General features: G+C 43.3%; 1 protein-coding gene across 1 annotated transcript; it reads right to left on the reverse strand.

Annotated features, from left to right (window-relative positions):
* Positions 1 to 2,933: 2,933 nt before the first annotated feature.
* CHAMP1 (chromosome alignment maintaining phosphoprotein 1) lies at positions 2,934 to 14,574 on the reverse strand. The gene is made up of 2 exons (XM_066176703.1): positions 14,505 to 14,574; positions 2,934 to 6,613 (listed from the first exon to the last, which is right to left on the reverse strand). The coding sequence occupies exon 2, from the start codon at positions 6,550 to 6,552 to the stop codon at positions 3,715 to 3,717; it is 2,838 nt and encodes a 945-aa protein (XP_066032800.1). The 5' UTR covers positions 6,553 to 6,613; positions 14,505 to 14,574; the 3' UTR covers positions 2,934 to 3,714.
* Between the last annotated feature and the right edge of the window lie 1,399 nt (positions 14,575 to 15,973).

The following is a 15,973-nucleotide window of genomic DNA, read 5'->3' on the forward strand; positions in this document are numbered from 1 at the left end:
GACTAAACAGAGAGGTGGGGGAGACCCTGCTAGTGAAAAAAAAGACAAAGTGGCACTGGATACATCAGATTTCTGTGTGCCTGCAGCCACCAACCCACCCACCCCACTTGGTTACAATCCTGTGTTTTCTTTGCTCACGTTTTTTCCACTAATATTTACACTAAGTATTGGCTTTGCTATGGGGAGAGGGGGAGGTCTTCTGTAAGAAGCTGCCAGAAAACTTCACCCTCTTGTGTCTGTGAACATCTGATTTCACCTAACTGAAGTACATAGCATGGATGCTGTAACTAATAAAACAGGATGACACATACCTATGTTAGGTACCTTTTTCTTAATGTAAGCATTTAATTTTTGCCATTATATTTGAAGAATTTATTTTTATTTTTACTTTTAAAATGCAGGTTTGGGAGTTACTTAAAAATTGTTTTTTCCGCAATATGCTTCAAGTTTTAAGGCTGTGCGTGGAGGAAGAATAAGGAATAAAATTAAACACTGAGTGTACAAAGAGCAGAACAACTGTTTTTAATTTTTTCTCTTGCAGCACTGGAGTAAGCCTCTGGGAATAAATGCCTGCTTTTCCACTGAGTTTCACTTAAACTTTGGAGTTTGAGGTTTTGGGTTTCAGAAGGTTGTACACTTTGATGAGTCAATATTAGTATAAGCATTTGAGACAGGGAATCAGAACATCTGGTTTTGATACCTGCACAAACCTCTGTTGTAGTCATGGAGTATCTAGGTACAATGTGGGCTACCCTGCAGCTTCCAGAGAACAGCAAGTCTCAACTGCAACACCAAGGCTTAGCTCAGCTAATGAAACACTAAGCACACACACACAGTTTATCCATTTTGTTGGGGGTTAGCACTTGTGGCTTGGGCACTCTTTCACGAAGTATAAGAAAAATCTTGCCTGAGCATTCAGTAAGACAGACTAAAAAGGTAAAGAGGCAGTGAAAAAAAACCCACCAACCCAGCAGACAACTGACAGATAAAAGGCAGATGTGTGGAAATAATGCAACTGAGTTGCCAGGACATCATCGATAAGCAACTCAGCCAGCATGTCTGTGATTGAGGGTGCAGTTTCAGAGTTCCCACAAACTCACCCGAACTCACTGTCTGAAAGAGAAGAAAGAGACGGAAGGAAAGGGAAAGGCAAGGGGAAAGGCTCCTCTTTTGATTGTACAGCTCAGAAGAAATACCTGGTCAAGTATACCAGACAATACAAATTAGCAAGAATTCCTCTGACTTGACTTCTACTAGACGAACTAAAATTTAATACTTCTTTTCTAGAATCTTTCTCAGAATAGACAACTGTGAAGCACAGAATTCTTATTTTAAAACACTGAACACTAAATGGTGTTCAGGGGGCTTTTTTACACAATTAATTTACCCAATAATGTATGGCCAATCAGTACCAGTAATGTTATATGTGTTCATATTCTAATGGTTACATTCCATATGATTTCTCTGATCTCTTACCTTAGAGATAAGCAACATACTGATATACCAAGACAGCTACTTAGACACTCTTAGCTATGCTGAAAATATTACTGAAACTAGTAATTCTTACAAGAATCTCTCCCCAAATATCAAACTAAATGAAGTTGTAACACGAGAAAAAATGGCATTTTCTGACAAACACCTCCAAGTTCTCTGCAGAAGACTACTTTTAGTTAGACTGAATGAATGCTGGTGAAAATGCACTTTAAAAAAATGACTGGGCATTCCATACAACTTTTTTTGCCATAAAAAGATGAAGTTTAGAGTGCACATACGGCCACAGCTAACATCCTTCTATAACATCCTCTGATGTTTCTTTATTGTTTCCATTTTGTACTTTCCCTTGAGCATTCTTCACGAAAAGGACTGAAACCAGTGTCCTTCCAAGAGTACATAGAAGAGATTCCTCTCCAAGGATAGAGATTGTATAAAAGGAACTGCCTAATAGTTCATACAGAAGCATTTTCTCAGTCATATATACGACCTATTAATGTAACAGCCTCTAAAGTTAAAGACCCTGAAAGTTGAATACTGTGAGTATTACACCCAAGTATATATTGAAGACATGCTGCAAAGTCAGGAAATTATTTCAATATGCTGACTTTCATTATTAAATATTATTTGCCATTGCAAGAAATATTTTCTAACACTTGGGAAATAAAGAATGACGGTATGATTCTGTGCTGTCCTGAATGAGTCACTTTTACTGGCTTTTAGTTAACACCACTCTTTCTACACTGTACTGCAGCCACAGGACATACATAGTAAGTCACAGACTCCATTTGAATTATTCACAGACGTAGTAGGAAGGCAACTCTTTCACTTAATAAACAGCACTAAGAAGTCTGAGCGTAGAGCTTTAAATAACCTTTGCCCTTCCTTACAGAAATCCTCTTGAAAGACAAGATAAAAGTACAAGCATCAGCCAAACCAATCTGAAGTTTTTTGGTTGGAGCTTACACTTGGAGACCTTTTTATTATTAATTTAACACAAACACCTTCATATCCTAAACCCATGTTTAAAACAGCTTGAACCCATGTTTAAAACAGCTTGTCTAGGCATAATTCAGCCTGAGAGGAATTCCTTCTTCCTTGTGCTGCCTCCACTTAAAATCTAAATTCCTGCTAGATTATAAAGTACTTACATAGTTTTGATAAATAATACACAAGTCACGCAAAGGCCAGCATCCTATATAACCGTGCATAAATTCTTCATTTACATCTGACATGTCCTTCTGAAAGAGATGGGAAATTCAGACTAACCTTGCATTAGTGATGACTGAGGCTGATGACTGGGAAGTTGAAGCTTTCAAAGCAGACTTCCAGGGTAATTTTGTATCTCTTGTTGACAAAGATAATTAGAAGACAGTACCTTGAACACCAAAGTTTTGTCCTTGACTTGAACAAAAAAAAAAAACCACCAAATTATGGCCAACACCAGGTTGGGTTTCTTTTATTGTTAAAACATTAAAGCATAACATTTCACCAAATACAGGAAATTTAGGGGTTGTCTGACATTACAAACATCTGTATCATCAAGAGAAAGTGTTGAGCTATACATAGTTTGACGTTAATCTATCAATTTAATGTTTATTAGTACATGACTAAAAGATGGCCAAAATACAGAACCACAAAATAAGTACCTTGATGCTTCTAAATCTGAGACAAGTCAGAGAACTGAGTGCAATAAATTTCCAGCAAATGTCTATACACTCAATTACAACCTCAGGGCAAAATCATTCCAGGAATACTGGTAGTTCCTCATATTCTGGCTCATTCACATTCAATTTAGTGAGAATTTTGATTTGAGAACTTGATAAAAACATTTTTAAAAATACAACATTTAACAAATGTGAAAAAAGAAGTTGTCTTCACAGGAAAATATGGATTGCTTGCCACTCCAGTCCTTAATTGCCTATATGTTTTACAAATCTTTACAAAACTAATTTGTATCCATTTTGGTTTCAAAAACATAGTACATCTGAAAAATAAAATATGACTCTACTGATGGGTAATACAAAGACATGAACACGCATTTAAAATTACTTTCAAAAGTAAATCTTTTCAGTAATACAGCTATAAGACAAGTTAAACATAGTACAATAAACCATGCATCTTCTGACTTGTCAGATCAGCTAAACTACTCGGTTAACATACAGTAACACTTTTGAACACTTCGTAAAATCAGCTTTTCTAGCACAAGAAAAAAAAAACAGATTAAATTTGTTCTTCAAGTGGTTCAAGGCTGTCCAAGTGTTTTTTAGGTGTATCATCACTATGACGGCTTTGGCAATGGGTTAAATGTTTCTTAAAGCCTCGGGGAAAATTTGATTCAAAATTACAACGGGGACACTTCAACAAACTTTGACCATGAGCAGCAACATGATTTTTAAGAAGAGACTCCAAGAGAAAAGCTTTACCACATATTTTACATTTGTATGGGCTTTGAACATTATGCTTGTTAACTAAATGGTGCAAGACAGCACCTTTTTTCATTGCTCGACAGCAACAAATTTTGCAGTAATACTTTCCCTTGCCACGCTTCATGTATTTTGCTATTTCTTCTTCAGAGATGAAAGCCTCTTTCTCTTCAGTAAACTGAAGCACACACTGTGGCTGCGTAGGAGTAGTTGCATCCATTTTGCTCTCTTTGCTGTAATCAGATGCCTCCATATCATACTGCTCTTGGTCACTGTTGGATTCTTGTTCCTTTATCTCCATTAAGTCCACTGCTGTTTTTCCACACTCACTGCTATTTAGTTCAGAATCTGAGTTCTCCTGGTTTTCCTTCTTGGGCTTCTTTTTTGGGCATGAATATAACATGTGTTCAGGTGATTCTTTGGCTAATATTGATTGTTCATCCTGGGAGAATAAATCATCCAGTGGTTTCTGATCATCTAAACTGTGAGAGAGAAAGTCACTCTCACCAGACTCACTAGGTGTTTGGGGCTCAGAGAAAAAGCCCAAAGCAGACTTGTGAGGCTCGGGAAAAAGGATGTTCTTCTGGATTTCAGAAGGTACAGTAGTTTCAGCATGTCTCTGGACATCACAGGATAGAGCAGCAGCAGGCTTCTGCATCTCAGAAAATACAGCATGCTTTTGAACATCAGGGGAAACAGCAGATTTCTGGCAGTCTGTGAAAACAGCTTGCTTGAGTGTCTCAGGAGAAACAGGAGTAGGTTTCTGGGACTCAGTAAAGAGGCCATGTTTCTGAACTTCAGGAGATGTGGATTTCTGAGACTCTAGAAAGGAAGTAGACTCCTGAACTTCAGAGGAAATGGAAGTGAGTTTTTGGGCTTCACAAAACAGGGCATGCTTCTGGACTTCAGAAGAAACAAGAGCGGATTTTTGGGCTTCAGAGCACAGAGCTTGTTTTTGACCTTCAGTAGAAACAGCAGAAGTAGACGTCTGATTCTGGGGCTCAGTAAAGACAGCACGTTTCTGGACATCAGTAGAAGCAGTAGGATTAGATTTACGAGTCTCTGGGAACAACACTCTTTTCCGAGGTTCAGGGAAATGAGCCCGTTTCTGAATCTCAGACGAAGCAGCAGAGGTGGATTTCTGAGTTTCAGGAAAATACATAGACTTCCGTGACTCAGAGAGTTTCCAAGATTCAGGAGATACTGAAACACCAGGCTTACGGACCTCAGGAAAGAAAGAAGGCTTCCAAGAGTCAGAGGAAACAGTGTGACCAGACTTTCGAAGCTCAGGAGAAACAGGAGGAGAATGCTTCCATGTGTCAGGGGACAGAACAGGTTTCCAGCCTTCAGGGTAAACAGACGAGATGGGTTTCCAGGGCTCAGAAGAAACAAGAGTAGACTTCTGGGATTCAGAAAAGGACGTAGACTTACACGAATCAGAAACAAGCCTCCTAGGTTCTGGCAACACAACCGAACCAGGCCTTCGGGACTCAGGGGCAGACCTCCGGGATTCTACGGACACCGACATGGCGGGCTTTGAAGCCCAGGGAGAAACTGTGGAAGACTTCTGCACTTCATGAGGTGAAGCCCTCCAGGGCTCAGGGGAAACAGTTGGCCCAGGTCTCCATGACTCTGGTGAAACTGCAGAAGCAGGCCTCCGGGTTTCAGGAGAAGAGGCAGAAGCGGGCCGACGCATTTGAGAGGGATGCCTCCGTGGTTCAGGAGATCCGGTTGGGGCATACCTCCGTGGTTCAGGGGACACTGCTGGAGGAGGTTTCTTTGGCTCTGGTGACACAGCTGGGGAGTATCTGCGGGGTTCTGGAGACACAGCAGGAGAATGGCGCCGGGGCTCTGGTGATATGGCAGGGGAATGCCGACGGGGCTCTGGAGACGTTGCTGGGGAGTGCCAACGGGGCTCTGGAGACACGGCTGGGGCTGGCTTCTGTGGGTCGGGGGACACAGCAGGAGATGGCTTCTGTGGGTCGGGAGACACAACAGGAGATGGCTTCTGTGGGTCAGGAGACACAGCAGGAGATGGCTTCTGTGGGTCAGGAGACACAGAGGAGGCTAACTTCTCTGGATCGGGAGATGTGGCCTGGGCTGACTTTTCTGGGTCTGGGGACACAGTCTGGATTGACTTCCCTGGCTCTGAGGAAGTCACCTGAGCAGACTTCTGGGGCTCTGGAGACACAGAAGATTTCTGAAGCTTGGGGGAAACAACAGGTTCAGATTTGGGGAGTTCAGGAGAAAGGGCAGGTTTGCGTGATTCAGGGGAAAGGGAAGGTTTCTGTGGCTCCAACAGGACACTTTTATTGGATGAATCTGAATCTTCTTCTACCTGTTGCTCTTTCTGCTCTTCATTCCACTTCTCAGGTGCTGCATGCTGTGCTTTGATGTGATAATATACGTTGCAATACATCTTGCTGGTAAAGAAACATTTATGGCAGTGAAACAGTTTTGCACTTTTTTGATAAAATATAAGTTTACCCAAACCAGCAGTATCCATTTCATCACAATACTCTGGGTGAACGGTGCCCATATGAATTTGTATGTTTTCATAGTCAGTTCCCCTGAAGCTGCAGTAGTCACACTCCAAGCGCTCTGTGGTTTTACGTAATATCTGCAACATGTCCATTTTTCTATAGGCAGTAACAGTTTCCACAGCACTGCACCTTTTAAAGAGGAATTTTCAGTTCCTGCAATAAAGGAAAAAGAGCTGTATAGTTATCCGTCCATGTTATTTTCAGCTCTGTCATTCCTAAATAACCACATGGGCTTTTCCCTGTTCCCCCCTCTCCCTTTATAGAAAGCATAAATTTTGCATAGATACTGACTGCTTCATAGAGAAATCCAAACACAGGTGTCACCGACTCCTGAAAGTCATTTTGCATCAGTAAAACTTGAAAAAACAAAGCTTACATTTAACAACAGGCCTTTCGACCTATGTAAAAAAACTGGAAGCAAATGATAAAAAAAAGAACCCAGGCGATAAAGAGCAAAGTTTGAATTTCATTTGATAAATGTGACTTGTTTTCTCCATTTTCTTCCCTTCCCATATTTGATGTGCTTTTACTGACATTGTATTATTTATATTTTACATGTAAAATGAAAACAAAGAGTACTTTGGAAAGTACTTGAAACACTGCCACTGAGATAAGGCCATTTTAAAAATGCATCTCCATCATTAAATTTCAAAACAAATCAGCACGTTTTGACAAAGACCAAAAAAAATTCAAGAAAACAGTAGCCTAAAGCCTAGGCTGTTTTCATCTGTCAAATACTGACTTCCTTTCATTAATTACATGAAAAAAAAATGATGATCATAAAAACATCTATTATGAAAAGGACATTTCCTGTTCCATTATTTCATCTGTTGCCCCAATAGCAACAAAAATACTATTTAAGAAGAACAGCAGGGGTTTTTTTTTCCCCAGTTAGTATAGTCAACCATCCACAGTATCCACAATTGTTTTCCACATCCCAAAGATGGAAATTTCTCAAAATTAATGTTTTTTGCAAGACTTTAAAAAGCCCAATACAACAACAAAGGCGAGCAAACAAGACCCCAAAAACCAAACAAAAAAACCCCACCCCAAGCATAAATAGCTCTTAATGATTTGACTAGATTCCCCTATTTCCAACAGAATTTAATCAGATTAGCTACTCCAATAAGCAGAAAAACAAGTCTAGCCATATTCTGTAAATTACACTGACATAAAAGTGGAACATAAAAAGGACATTTAAGTGAAATGCACACACTTTTCCCTTGTAGGTTGAAATGAAACATTTCTTACATGATTAATCATGCTAAGCTATCAACCTAATTTTGGGGGGGTCTTGTAGAACACACTGCTTCAAAACACTCAAAATTGTTTAATTTTAACATTAATTTATCTGTCTAAATATATATTAGACTAACTAAGTCTAAAAATAAGCATTCAAAGCAAGTTTTCTTAATTTATTCCTAAAGCATTTTTCCCCTGGTTTCTTATGGAAATGAGGCTTACACAAACACATTGCCCTACAGTCAATGCCAATCAAACCGGACAAAGCAATCCAGCCTCACTTTGCATTTCTACACCTTTCATGAAAATCAGGAGCTAGAGAATGCAAGCAATGCCTCCACTGAGGCAGAATATGTCACTCAGCAGCGACTTCTTCTGTTTAGCCTCTACACAAATAGTCTTGAAACATTCAGAGCAAGCAGTGGCTGATTCAGCTTGTAATTAAGGAAAAGGGGAAAGAATTAAAAATACTACAGCGGCGAGCTGCTTTGGGCTTGGGGCAGGGACAGAATGAAAGCAAATCAGCAGTGCTGCTAAAGGATGAGATGGATACAGCAAAAAACCAGGAAAGAAGGATTGGCTGAGGAGCAAGCGGGCACAAATCCTTAAGAAACAGAGGTTCACTAACTCAGCTGCCTTATGGAACAACTCCTTTGCGTGCAGTCTGAGTACGCACTTCACATTAAATCACAGGAACAGATAGATTTCCAGTAGGGAAGCATGGTGGAACCACATAGCGAGCTTTAAGAAGAATCCTGCTTTACAACCATGAGGCAAATGAACAGCATCCGACCACAACCTAGCTACAAATGAGAAGTAATTACTCTGCTCCACAGACACTGAAGTGGAAGGACCTTTGGGGTGTAAGTTGCAGTGTCCCAGCACAGCTGGCAGCCACGCAAAAGAAACCTCAAATTGTAGCCCACATCACATTCAGTGTTGACCTAAAACACTTCCCAACATCTTATAACAATTTTTTTATTTCTGTAAAAGACGAAAACAAAACAGAAAGATGACAGCAGTGTTCAGTGGGCTGTATCTCTGCAACAGAAAATAACTTGCTATTTGTAAAAATTCATAGCACATCATGTCTTAGTACTCCAAAAGAGCTCCAAGTCTTTATGAATTACATTTTATGTTTTGTTTGCGGGACTCGGGACAATGAGAGAAAAGGAAGATTTAAATTTGAAAGCAAAAATTTCTGAATTGCTGATATGAGCGAAATAAAAAGGTTTGCGTTTTTTTAAATCAAATCGCAGCCGAACATAATTAGGACAATAAAGACATACTGCAGTAATCACATTTTCAGACTTCAAAGGGCATTTTTCAATTCCAAAATTGGTTGTAATCCTGAATTATCCGTTTTCTTTTCACTACAACACCAAAAAAGGGCTTTTCCAAATTGAATTTATCACCGTTTATAACAAAGTTTACCAATCTTTTCTACTCTCGTTGTAATTTCCCTGCTCTTCACATGTCACCTGTTGCCCTTGCTGCAGTTTTCTGTTATTCACTGAAATACACTTCACCCCACCTCCCATACTCTTCTTTTATTCAGCTCTACCTTACTTTATGATGAAAATTCCCACTTTCTTTCTATAACAATTAGAAAAAGTCAGTGGCTCCCTTCCACGAATTGTTTAAATTGCTGCTAAGCTTTGGGACCATGAGATCATTTTGAAACCAAAGCAATTTCAGGCACAGTCCAGACATCCAGAAGTCTTGACAGTTAAGCCTTTTGTATAAAAAATAACATTAAAGAGCTGACATTGCCATCACTCACCATTTTTAGTTCTGTAACTCAACCCACTGTATCTGGCAGTCACTAAAGTAACTGCCTCTTCTGCTGAAATCTCTACTTAATTGAGGCATCCTACTGAGCAAGACAACTCTTTGGTATTGTTGCACCTCAGGCCACAAGTCCACGGAATAGTAAATCTAGTTTTAGAATAGTTACTGAGATCAGTAACAAATTTAAACAGCGCTGAGCCCCTATTAGACTCATGTTGTCAATTTAAATTTGTTGAAACACTTCTGAAAGAATGAACTCAGATGATGCTGGTTCACTTGGCATAGCTCAGAATAGCTAGTTTGAAAGATTTTCCTGTCAAGCCTTCTCAATATTGAGCTCCAATGCCACTGTCTCTACATGGTTTTGGTTGCTGCCCTCCTCTGTACTCAGGTTTATCACACAGATGACTTTGCTTCATACTGCTCTTTGCCATCAGCTCCTGCATCAGAACTTGTTCTGCACTGGATCCTGCCTTGCCTAGTTTGGTGAAAGTGCAAGGAACAACACGTCACTGTTTTCTACAGAGTCCCACACCAGCAGAGCCAGCCAGCCTAGAAACCAGGTCCCCATGGCCTTGGTCCTGCATGAACTGTGATATGATCTGTGCTCAGTAGCATCTTTTTGGAAACAGTAAGAGAGATGGACCATGCTCCTTCCATGTAAATGCATTATTACAGACATTAGAGGGAACCAGCTCTGTGCTGCTGCAAATCAAACCCATAAAAAGGGTCAGGAAAATAACTGGTGTGATCAATCCGTCAGGGTGCTCCATGTGCACTGCAGAGAAGTGGATCAAGTACTAAAAAATCCTAACATCATTGTAATCCTCTGAAGCTCTTTGAGGAAGAGTATGAATTTCAGGATGAAGATCAAATTGTCATGAGCAACACTTCTCCATGAAAAAAAAGCAGAAGACAGATGGCCACTGGAATATCTCTCAAGACTTCTTGAATACTCCTAGGAGGACAAAGAAGCTGCCATCTCTGCAAGTACAAATAACTGCTGTGCAGGCCCCAGGCCACTTTGTTTAGTTGCACACTCCGCCAGGCCATAACTGTTTTGTAAAAAGGACACCTGAGCATTGCCCTTTTTGAACTCCCAGTTAACAGGGTGTGCAGTGCAGCAATGGCTGTAACTGAGGCTGTGCTGCATGCTACTGTAACACTACAAAGCACAACACATTCCTTAATTGCTCTTTCTGCATTCCCTCCTACTTTTCTCACTTTCCATGGCTGCAACACTGGGAAAACAAATACAGATGCAGCCAAACCGAACTAATTATCTGTTCTGAGAACACACTACAAACAAAGCAGAAGCCTGAAGCCTAGCATTTATGGATGTCCTGCGTCCACATGCTGCCTTTGCGACAAAATACTGAGCTTCAACTAAGATTCTGGGGCTTGCAATACTAAATTTTAACTTAAAGTAGCCAAGACTCATTCAGAATCTTCCTAAGATATGACATTTCCCACTGAAATCTACCTGAACAGGTAAGTGCTTCTGGCGAAAAGGTCACTATATCCTCAGATTCAAGCACAGTAACAGCATCAGCACCAACTCAGCTCTTAGCTGATTTCAAGTGGCACAGATCAATGTCCATCACTCAGGTTTAAAGCTGCCTAAAGAGACACAAATCTCAGCAGTGGGACCACTGGTCCCTACTGCTGCTCCATCAGCCACCTCTCCCAGCCCCTCTTCTTTCACACATGTTTGGAACCTACATACAGAGGGTCCTACCACCAACTCTCTCCTCTCTCCACTGAGATGCTGAAGATCCTTACACCAGTTCCTGTCCCCTGAACATTGCAGCTCTGGCCATAATCTCCTCCACCAGAGGAAGAACAGAAAAACAGCATAGGGAAAGGATTGGTAACAAGGGCATGTATCTACCTGAGGAAAGAACAACCATCACTGCTTTTCTTGATTTGTTCTTAGCAGGCAAGAGGCTAAAGTCATGATTTGGCAGAAAGAAGAAGTACCCAGGAAGTCAGAGGCAGTGAGATAACCGCAAATTCAACCAAAGGTTGGTTATGAGTATCACAAGGCAGCCACAGAGTGGAGTCAAAAGCATCAGAAGTTTCTGCTGAGCTCATGTTAAACTGAGCAACAGGAGCATCCTAAGCTAATGCACAGAGAGGAGAGAGCTCCTGATGCCTTCCCAGCCAACACATCCAGCCATGTCAGAGATGGTTCCTGGATTCCGCATCCCATCTTCCACGAGGATCCCACTTAAGATTAAGCCATACTTCCTACAGCCTCTCAAAAACCTCCCAGTGGAAGAAAAGTGGGAAAATGCAGGGGAGATATCTACATATAAGAAGGAATCCATGCAGGGGATGGCACAACATGACTCTAGCAGCAAACAAGATGTCTCTACTTTTCAACTCCATTCCAATTTCATAGCTACAAGTCTTCCAATCATTCCTGGTAATTTTTAGTAAACACATTCTACACTTAGCATTGCAACATTTAGTATATACCTGCATTTTTCCTCTACAGAAGATAAGCTGTGACTGTCCAAGGGAAGCAACAAAGGGCTCAAAGCTAAAGATCTAGACTGTCTGTGAGCACAGAAAATTAGACTTCTTTTAACATTACATGAAGAAATTCAGAGCACAGCAACAAGTAGTCTGCCACATCATTGTTCAAAATCAGACTGTCTTGGTCCTCACTTGCAGAAGAATCTATAACTCTTTTTCTCTCAATAAACAATCAAGTCTGGTGAAACACAAGCAGATAGAGGACATGCAACATACTTCAATGACACCAACACAGCTGGGAAATGATCCAGAAGAAAATCCTGTGATTTTTCTGCAATGCCCTACAACCACATATAGGATTCCCTATATCACTCACTGCACAGGAAGGATCACTGTTTATTTTCATCAGCCTTGTAAGTTTCTTGTAGACAAAACAGTTCAGTCATAACCTCTGTCAGTGAGAAGGGTCAATGGTAAATTCGTTCCTAGCAAAAAAAGAAAGCCGGGTAAGAGAGACAAGGCGGCATAGTTGCCTCTGCTAGCAGGAACAGATCCAGACTTTTGCTGGGTTTAAGCAAAAAGAAAAATTACATGTTCTTTCAGTGCCAAAAAGTAAATGGCAGTCTGGTGGCAGCATGATGCTTCTCTTGAAGCTACATCCCTGTGTTGTGACTGACAAAGAGAAGCTTAGCTCCCAGAGGAAGCTGCACACAAACATCCCACAGTGGGGCAGAGCAGGCACTTCACAAGGCACTAGGCAGGTAAGGGCACCACTTCCAAGGCACCACGAACAAGCCAGGCAGCGCTGTGCTCCTGCTAGTCCAGAAGTGTCCAAAGTATCTGACTACAACCTCACATCTGAACTCCCAGCTACCAGACAGTCTATTCAGGCTAAGTTCCATCAGCAACAACTGCTGAACAAGGTCTTTAAAGTTACACAGCTACACAAGGCACAAACACCAGAACCCAACCAGTCACTGAAACAGTAAAATATGCTAAGAACATGGGAGGCACCAGATCCAGATAGGAAATGCTGTATTAGGAAGTTCCATGTTTCCAGGAAAGGTTCAAGTCAGGGGAGATCTACAAAGTGACAATAGTTGAGGCACACGCAGATGACTTATGAAACACAAAGCATCCAGAACTGCAGCAATTTTGCAATATTTCAATCTTTGTTAAGAGAATGACAAGTCTACACAACATTAGTTCTCAATACAAGATCTAACAACAGTCTAAACTGCAGAGTAAAAATCAATGTACCTTTGACAAATTCAAGATAGAAGAAATTAATTCCATGTACTTCTGACACACCTAACTCCAAGTTCACAATTCCACTTCGTTGGCTTCCAAAAACAGCCCCAAAAACCTTACTGATGCAGTGAGCTAATGAAGTACCACTAGAGCATTACAATCTAGTCAAGAACTGAATTAAGGTTGTGACACTTGGTGATAACTGCCTAAGAATTCCATTTACAATACCCTGAAAGAATATGGGGTTCAAGGGAAGACTGCGGAAGAGAAATACGAAATCCAAAGTTTCTATGTCCCTCACTTGCAAAAAATTCATAGAAACACTAAGGTTGGAAAAGACCTCTGAGATCATCGAGCTCCAACCTATGACTGAACATCACCCTGTCAAGTAGACCACGGCACTCAGTGCCACATCCAGTCTTTCCTTAAACACCTGCAGGGACAGTGACTCCAACACCATCCTGGACAGCCCAATCCAATGTCTGATCACTTTCACAGTGAAGAAATTCTTCCTAATGTCCGATCTACACGGCCGTTGGTGCAATTTAAGATTTTGCCCTCTCGTCCTGTCTGTCACTTGTTGCCTGGGAGGAGAGGCCGACCCCCGTCTGGCTACAGCCTCCTTTCCGATGGTTGGAGAGAGTGGTAAGTTCCCCTCCGAGCCTCCCGTTCTCCAGGCTGAACAACCCCAGTTCCCTCAGCCGCTCCTCACAGGACACGCTCTCCAGAACTGTCGGGAGCCTTGGTTCTGCACCTGCTTCTCTTCTCCCACGTGCGACGCAGCCGATCCCGGCAGCTATTTCTGTCACCGGGGAAGGGCCCGGTCCCGGCGGGGACACGTCCCGTGCCGAACTCGCTATCCCAGGACAGCAGACCGGCAGCGTGCTCCTGCTGCTCCTCGCTCCGCCGGCATCACTTTAACTTTCCTGCGGGAAGGGGGTGCCTGCGGGCTCGGCTTTCCCGGGGCCGCCGGCTCCCCGCTGCCCGGCCCTCCCGGGGCCGCACCCCCGGGGCCGGGGGCCACGCCGCCCGCCCATTCATCCCGCCCCTCCGGGCGCTCTCCCTCGCCGCCTCCCCTCTCCCTCTTGCCTCCCGTGCGCGGCCCCGCCGGTTTTGTTCCCCCCGCGCCGGCACCGGCAGCCGCCGCCGCCGCCCCCCGCGCGGCGGGGGCTGGACAAGGGGAAGGCCCAGGCCCGATGCCCATGGGGAGGGAGGGGAAGCGCGCCGGGCCCGGCCGGCGGGAGCGGGGGGGCGAGCGGGACGCGGCGCCCGCACTCACCGATCGGCACCTCCGGGACGGCGGGCGCGGGGCCGGGGGGGCCGGGCCGGGCTCCCCCCGCCAATGGCGGCGGCGGCGGCGGCGGGAGGCGGGGCCGGGTCACGTGCCGCGGCCGCGGCGGCGGGGACGGGGGCGGGGCCGGGCCGCGCCGCCCGCCGCGCCCGCCGGCAGGGGGCGCTGCCGCACAGGGGGGCCAGGCCCTGCCGGGGAGCCCGGGGAGGGGTTGTCAAGTGCGAAGGGATTTCCAGAATCCCAGAAACACGGAGTCACAGAGTCACTAACTAGGCTGCAAAAGACCTCGGAGATCCTCGACTATGACCTGTCCTTGTCAACAGGACCGTGGCCCTCGGTGCCATGCCCAGTTGTCCTTAAACACCTCCGGGGACGGTGACTCCACCATTTCCCTGGGCCCGTTCCAATAACCAATCACCCTCAGAGTGAAGAAATTCTTTCTAATATCCAACCTAAAAATCCCTTGATGCAGTTTAAGATTGTGTCCTCTCATCCTGTCGCTGGCTGCCTGGGAGAAGGGCCTGACCCCCATCTGGCCACAGCCTCCTTTCAGGTAATTGTAGAGAGTGGTAAGGTGCCCCTGAGCCTCCTGTTCTCCGGGCTGAACAACCCCACCTCCCGCAGCTGCTCCCTACGAGACACCGGCTCTATCGCTCTTCTCTGGATCTGCTCCAGCCCATTAATACCCTTCCTGAACTGAGGGGCCCAGAAATGGACACAGGATTCTAGGTGTGGGCTCACCAGTGCCAAACAGGCCACACCTCAAGTACTGTGTCTGGTTCTGGACCCCTCAATTCAGGAATTGCTTTTTGTCTTTCGCTTTTTGCAGTGCTCTTTGTCCAGTGTGGAAAGAATGACAGACTCACAGAATTACAGAACCAATTAAGTTGGAAAAGACCTCTGAGATCAACCCCAACCTATGACTGAACACCCCCATGTCAAGCAGACCACAGCACGAGGTATCATGTCCAGTTTTTCCTTAAACAACTCCAGGGGTGGTTACTCCTGGGGGTGTTTAAGGAAAGACTCCCTGGAGGCTGAGGGGCATTTTGTTAGGACAGACATTGTGGGTAACCCACGTTCTTGTTACTAGATCCCTTGGGGTACATTAGTGTGAAATGACACTGAATGATCAGTATTTGTAACTAAATAATGTAGTGTTTATTCTAGAACAACTTGGTTACAAAGGAAAACAGGTATGGAGCTGTTTTGGTGATTATTAGCTATAGTAATACAACATGAAAGCATTGCAATATGAAAGTGCAACATCACCCGAGGACACACAAGGAAAAGAAAGAAAGAAAGAAAAGAAAGAAAAGAAAGAAAAGAAAGAAAAGAAAGAAAGAAAAGAAAGAAAGAAAAGAAAGAAAGAAAAGAAAGAAAGAAAAGAAAGAAAAGAAAGAAAAGAAAGAAAGAAAGAAAGAAAGAAAGAAAGAAAGAAAGAAAGAAAGAAAGAA

Source organism: Chamaea fasciata, unplaced genomic scaffold (genome assembly GCF_029207755.1).
Source record: "Chamaea fasciata isolate MVZ Bird 193981 ecotype frontalis unplaced genomic scaffold, bChaFas1.0.hap1 SCAF_2, whole genome shotgun sequence".
Classification (NCBI taxonomy): Eukaryota; Metazoa; Chordata; class Aves; order Passeriformes; family Sylviidae; genus Chamaea; species Chamaea fasciata.